The sequence below is a fragment of the Myxocyprinus asiaticus genome, chromosome 21, assembly GCF_019703515.2.
Source record: "Myxocyprinus asiaticus isolate MX2 ecotype Aquarium Trade chromosome 21, UBuf_Myxa_2, whole genome shotgun sequence".
NCBI classification, from domain to species: domain Eukaryota; kingdom Metazoa; phylum Chordata; class Actinopteri; order Cypriniformes; family Catostomidae; genus Myxocyprinus; species Myxocyprinus asiaticus.
The window spans coordinates 3,872,501-3,879,768 of record NC_059364.1 but is presented as its reverse complement, the minus strand read 5'-3'; the positions used below and the strand labels follow the sequence as shown (position 1 = coordinate 3,879,768).

Sequence of the window (7,268 nt, the reverse complement as noted above, 5' to 3'; positions counted from 1 at the left end):
ACGGTGGGACCGGAATGCGTGTTCTGCTTATGCGAGAACATCACCTCATGCCAGAGCAGGCCAGACCGAGAGGGTCACTCCACCGCCGCCTCCGCCCAGCTCTTATCGCCCCGGCTCTTCTGTCCTCAGTCAGGGAGGAAGTTTTGACAGCCAGACTTTACAACCTCGTCTCCCCCTGCCTGTGCTTTGCACACATGCTCTGACAGAAGTCTAGTGACTTCATCCCTCATTCACGAAGGCTTCCCCCCTCCTTCCCGTCCCAGCTCTCTCCCTCTCAGGCAGCATGCCAGCCGTGTTCATACTGCTGCGCTCTCTGGTTGTCAGTCTTCTCAGTAGCAGACTCGCAGCCTCTGCCGCGCAGCTCCTCCGCAGAAGCCTCACGGCGGCCGCTGCGCGCCTCGGCACCGTGCTGCGCCACATCTGGGACCGGCTCAGTTCACAGGAGTCCAAGGAAGCCATCCTGGGCTGCGTGTTGTGCATCCTAAACATGCATAAGCGGGTGGAACACTAAATGTCTCACACTTTTGGTGAAGTATAGACTTTGGACAATTTTAGCGACTTACTAAGCGAAATCATGTCAGAGAGTATTGTAAGGAAAATTCAACCGTTCACTATTGGGACTAAACTTTCGGCGCCACCCGTGCCAGATGTTTATTTGCCAAAACAGACTTTCACGAACAACTGCAAACTCCGACACCTGAACGAACAGGTGTCTCTGTATCTCGGTCGGTCTCAGGTGTCCGACAGGCGCTGTGGACCTCCAACAAGCCCGGTGAACCCTGTGAATCATCACCTGGACCACCTGAACAGAAACACGGTCTCTCCAAACGCAGCGTCCAGATCTATTCGTAAGATCACTATATCTAGCAACATGGAGGCCAGACTTACTCCAAGGATGGAGTTGAAGAAAATAAGCCCAAACTCAGAGAATATAAACAACAATAATAACATCACTGCTAACACACAGCTGCCGAAAATAATGGGCGTGAGCTGCGAGAATAAACCAAACTCACATTTCAAGGTAAGCCAATGTGTGCTCGTTTTCATTTCATTCATTTGTAAAATTTGTTTTGATTAAAATCGTACCTTTAAAATAACATGCAGTCAGACGGGAAGTAATGCAGATGAAATGTGCCACAAAATGCACACAATTGTTAAATTATGCATCAATTCAGAATCGAATTACACGAATCAAACTAAAACATAAAGATACAGAAAATGGCATCATCACTTTTTATTGCAGGCCAATAAAGAGGCTGAAGTTATCAGACAAAATGCCTTAAAATTACATTTATTTAGGGCAAAGAAGACAATGCAGACCAACACTTTTCTTATAAATGTACAAGTTACAAAAACAGCTGTTTATATACCTGAAAACATGAGCTATTTTGAGTTAAATTAAAGGTTGCACGTTCCCGATGGTATACAAATAACGATAAAATAAAATGTTTTGAGTATTAACTATTTATTAGTAAGGTTCATTTAACATTTAAATCACTAAGCCTTTTTAAATGTACAAAAATAAATAAATAAATAAATAAATAATATCAGCATTTATTTAAAAAAAAGATTTAAAATTGATGTAGGCTTATGGTTAGAAATTAGGTCAAAATGATTATTTATTACATAACTGAATATATACCCAAATCAATTAGATAAAAATCGGAATCGAATCGCGAGCTTGTGAATCGATATCGAATCGAATTGGGAAATCTGTATCACTATCTAGCACTAATTATAACTGAAATATACTCAAATGAATCGGATTCAAATCAGAATCGAATCGCGAGCTTGTGAATCGGAATCAAATTGGGAAATCTGTATCAATACCTAACCTTAATTATAACTGAAATATACTCAAATGAATCGGATTCAAATCAGAATCGATTCGCGAGCTTGTGAATCGATATCGAATCGAATTTGGAAATCTGTATCAATACCTAACCTTAATTATAACTGAAATATACTCAAATGAATCGGATTCAAATCAGAATCGATTCGCGAGCTTGTGAATCGATATCGAATCGAATTTGGAAATCTGTATCAATACCTAACCTTAATTATAACTGAAATATACCAAAATGAATCGGATTCAAATCAGAATTGTATCTAAAGCTTGTGAATCGGAATCAAATTGAATCAAATTGGGAAATCTGTATCAATACAAAGCCCTAATTATAACTGAAATATACTCAAATGAATCGGATTCAAATCAGAATCGATTCGAGAGCTTGTGAATCGAAACGAATCGAATTGGGAAATCTGTATCAATACCTAACCTTAATTATAACTGAAATATACCCAAATGAATTGGAATCTGAATCTGAATCGAATCGAGAACTTGTGAATCTGAATCGAATCGAGAAATCTCTTTACATGTATTACCTACAAAATACAGCCAGTGTGTCAGTGTATGCAATGTTTGAATATTTAGAAAACTACAATAAACAAGAAGAAAATTCACCTAAGAAAACTGCATGTAAGTCAGTGCAGTTCTGTAAACTTTTTTGTACACTTAGTTAAACATGGTTACATAAACTAATCATGGCTAATATTCCCTATACTGGGATAAACCCCTGTGTGATGTGGCTTTGAGGAATCTTATTACCAGAGCATCCACGTGTTGCAGTTGTTTAGCAAAAGCTGCAGTGTCCAAACATAACGAGATGCCATGGAGACGGTAATACAGCCTTGTATTATTCAACCAAATCTCATTCAGTGTGCCTGATGATGTCATCGCTCTTTTAGGTTTAATATTACTTCATTAAACTCCACATTAACTGATAGGCGCATCTGATGATACATATTATATTATTAAGTTGTCAAATGCATGAGATGAGAATGGTTTTGATGTGCACATCTCTGTGGTTGAACATTCAGATGATGCATTTATTATGTAACGCTCCTCTTCCTGGAATGACTGCTCAAGTTCAGATGATGTCAGAGCTTCGGCTGAAAGGCACCATTCTGTTATAAACCACCTCTAGAATTAAACTCTAAAGTAACAGGATAACTCTAATAGTACTTTTGTATGTTTAATGGGATTGTTCAGTTGTTTCATGTGGTCCAGGTGTTGTGCATTCTTACAGAGCTCAAATAGCTAATATTAGTTCAGAATCGAATGCAAATTGTTTTTTGTACTGTCTTGTGATGTACAGTATGTTGTTATTGTTAAAGCACAAAACAATTAATAGAACAATAATTAAAAATGTACACAAATATAATCAGTATCGGTCATAAAAACGTAGTTTTGCCTTTACATAGTCACAGTTATTATAATTATTCTTTTTTAATTTTGGTTTCTTTGTATTCAGCCAAGTGTTTAATGTCAGTAGATCAACAGGAGATACCTTTCAAAAATGCATGGTGTATTTATAATAAATATTCATCATGGCAGCTCATTGTTTGTTTCAATGTTTTAAAGGTGTTGCTATGCAAAGACAAGGAAAAGCAGTGCAGTGGTGACAGAGAGAAATTATCTTCTTCACAGGTAAACATGGTTCTTTATCATCCAGATGTGTGTCTGTTCACTTCAGTTAGTCCTTGAATGCATTACATTTACATTTCTGCATTTGACAGACACTTTTATCCAAAGCCACCAAGAAATTAGGACAAAAAAACATTTATACATATTGTCCATATAGGGTGATAAATTTATCGGCAAAAAAGTTCTTGGGTATTTTTCGATATTTTCTTATGTTCTACATCTAAACGATCAGGTGTGTGTCGCAAAAAAAAACGTAAGCAGTTCGGCAAAGTAATGCATACAACTAGCTAACTAAATCACAGTCATGAAATCAGCTGGTTAGTAAGTATTAGCTGGCTAAATAGCCCTGATGTCATGTAAACCAGTAATAAGCAGTGTTAATTTTTTCACAGTTTGTTTTGTTTTAGTCATAGTTTTAGTCTTTTGATGAAAATATCCTTTAAAATGAGTCACTATTTCGTCATGTCATATTCCTTCATTCGAGTCAGTGTTACTCTGACTAAAATCACATATAATTTTAGTCAACGAAAATGATATCTTTTAGCTGATGATGATGTACAAAATGGACAAAAAAGTGTCAAACTCTAACAGACCAAACTTTAGTCAAACATTTAGAAAAATAAATAAATGGATAAACATTTTCTAATTTAAACATGTATCATACTGTCCTTGTGAAAAACCTGAGCTTCTGAAATAATAATGAATAAACTGAAGTATTATCTACTTTTTAAAAAGTTAGCCTGCTGTATTTTGAATTCTTCATGCTTTAGAGACTTATTAATTTTCCGTGTAGCGTGTTTCAGCGTAGTCACAAAGCAAGTTACGCAACAATAATTATGCATATTCCGTCATTTATTTCAAGTTCACCTGTTCATTTGCTTGTTATTTTACATATTTGTCGTGGATATAGTGATTAAATGTATAAATAGGATACGTTTGGGTTAGGTAAAAATATTTATTTATGTTTTAATGGGATAGGGAAAGTAGAACGGTGACAGGAAATGAGACTGGGAAAGGACCTTACAAGCCAGGACTTGAACTCAGGTCACCAGCAATTCAGCAGCCCGCTAGGCTACAGCTCTGATTGGGTTTGGTAATTAACCATTTTAAAGTGGTTAATTTTGCCGCTTTTCTCATGTTCAACTCACGCAGCTCAAGCAGAAAAATCCCCAACATACTGTATTAATGGATTAGATTAATCAATATTTAATATCTTCTTCTATAAACAGATTCTCTAGATGTTTCTTCTTCTGTTTATATCTTGCGCCGTTAATATCTTGCAGTATTATTTTATATCGTCATATTTTCGGCAACAGTATGCTTTAATAAAATCGTTTAATTATCTTCATGAAGCACCTTTTCCATCTTGTCTTCGTTATCGTTGATGAAACCAGAAAGTCCTTCGTTGTCGAACGTTTTCGTCAGTGATTTCGTTGACGATATTAACACTGGTAATAAGGCTAGCTAGCTAGCTATCTGGCTAATATGATATGGTTGTGTACCGAAAAAGACAGCAATAACAATGCAATACAGCTAATCAACTTAACACAACAGCAACTCTGACATCAACACCATTGCTGTTTATTTATGTACTATTTAGTTAAATGTTTTTTCATGATCCATAGCGCCGTAACGTCCGCAAATTTTTTCGGCACGAACAAGAATGTTTAAATCTTGTTTCCATACTTTTGTAACAATGTGTTTTTTTATTTATTTATTTATTTATTATATATATATATATATATATATATATATATATAAAATGTCCCCCTTTTTCACCCAATTTTGGAATGCCCAATTCCCAGTGCACTTTTAAGTCCTTGTGGTCATGTAGTGATTTACCTCAATCTGGGTGGCGGAGGATGAATCCCAGCTGCCTCTGTGTCCATCAACCCATGCATCTTATCATGTGGCTTGTTGAGTGTGTTGCCATAGAAACATAGCATGTGTGAAGGCTTCACGCCATCCACTGTGGCATCCATGCTCAACTCACCACACGCCCCACTGAGAACATACAACATTATTGTGACCATGAGGAGGTTACACCATGTGACTCTACCCTCCCTAGCAACCGGGCCAATTTGGTTGCTTAGGAGACCTGGCTGGAGTCACTCAGCACACCCTGGGGTTTGAAGTAGCAAACTCCAGGGGTGGTAGCCAGCATCTTTTACCACTGAGCTATCCAGGCCCCCTGTAGCAATGTTGTTTCACTTCCACTGTGCTTTATTGTAACCACAATATTTCCTTTTTTTAATAAACAAGGGACAAGTTGAAAACATTTTTGTGGTAATCAACATTATGCCACAAATGCTGTCAATTGAGCTTAACTTGTATTGAACCCGGAACATTCCTTTAAGCAGGGCTTGAAATTAAGCATTGTCATGTGCTTGTCCTTCGGACAAGTAAAGTGGTTATTCACTTGTCTGAGCAAAAAATGTTACTTGTCCGGAGAGAAAAAAAAAAGGAGATTTAAATAGTAGTTACATGCTCAAGATGCCAAAGATTCTTTTGAATGTTTTCAAAAATTACGCCCAACTAATAGTACACCTATGCATTCAACTCGGTTCTCTGCAACAGAAATGTACTGAGTAGGGGAGAAGGCTGTTGTCATATGGTAGTTATATTATTTTACGTACAGTAGTCAAATAAAAAAAAAAGCCTCCATTGCCAACATCTACAGTAGGGGTGATCATAGTTCTATGGAATGAGATCTACTTTTTCATCATGTTATTGCAGCAAGATCTACCATGCATAATATATGCATTGTCAAAATACCAAAATTAGTGAAATTTGAAAGTTCTCAATAACAGCTTCAGTATCACAACAAATAATAACACTTAACTAATTTGTTAATTATGGAAGAATTGTTTCAAGTTCTCAAGTAATTATTTATTGGTAAAACTAGTAAACATTCAGTAATGAAAAAAACAAAACAGCAATGAATAAAATACAAATTAATAAAACAATACTTTTGTTAACAACTTTAAGTGTTTGTAACAGCAGTATCAAGTATGTTTATCAAGTAAACATTCCGAATGAAATGTGACATAAAACTACTACTGGCCTTCACTGTATGATTATAATACATTTATTCTTTTTAAAGCTACAAAAGTTATCCATCCAAGAGCAGTGAGTGTTTTCTCGTTATGGTTGTTTGACTAATATTAATATTAATACGACACACTAGACAGCAGCAGTTCTATTAGATTACATTTACACTTACAATTCCGACATTTTGAAACAAATCCATTTTTTATCCACTGTTTACGTTCACTTTATACATTACTCTCTGTGTTTACATGAATACCTTACCAAGACGGGCATTTTGGTGGAATTTGGAAATGTATTTGTCCGTCTGCATTACCATGAGCGTTCTCGGAGCACACGCGTATGTTCAACACACACACATAAGCCATCTGTCAATCAAACAGCACTCAGCTATTACTAGATTGCTAGCGAATTATACAGTTACATGCTCTGGATCATTATTAAGAATATGAGCTTTGTGGGGCCTGGGTAGCTCAGCGAGTAAAGACGCTGACTACCACATGTGGAGTCACGAGTTTGAATCCAGGGTGTGCTGAGTGACTCTAGTCAGGCTTCCTAAGCAACCAATTGGCTTGGTTGCTAGGGTGGGTAGAGTCTCGTTGGGTTAACCTACTCGTGGTCGCTATAATGTGGTTCTCGCTCTCGGTGGGGTGTGTGGTGAGTTGTGCGTGGATGCCGCAGAGAATAGCGTGAATGCTCCACATGCGCTAGGTCTCCGCAGTAACGCGCTCAA

General features: G+C 37.1%; 1 protein-coding gene across 1 annotated transcript in view; it reads left to right on the top strand.

Moving 5' to 3' along the window:
- Positions 1-461: 461 nt before the first annotated feature.
- The window catches only part of LOC127411910 (uncharacterized), an 89,968-nt gene continuing 83,161 nt past the window's right edge, over positions 462-7,268 (top strand). The window contains exons 1-2 of the mRNA XM_051647803.1: positions 462-1,021; positions 3,425-3,490. Of these exons, the coding sequence (XP_051503763.1) occupies positions 575-1,021; positions 3,425-3,490 (513 nt within the window). The 5' untranslated portion in view covers positions 462-574. The remainder of the gene's footprint in view (positions 1,022-3,424; positions 3,491-7,268) is intronic.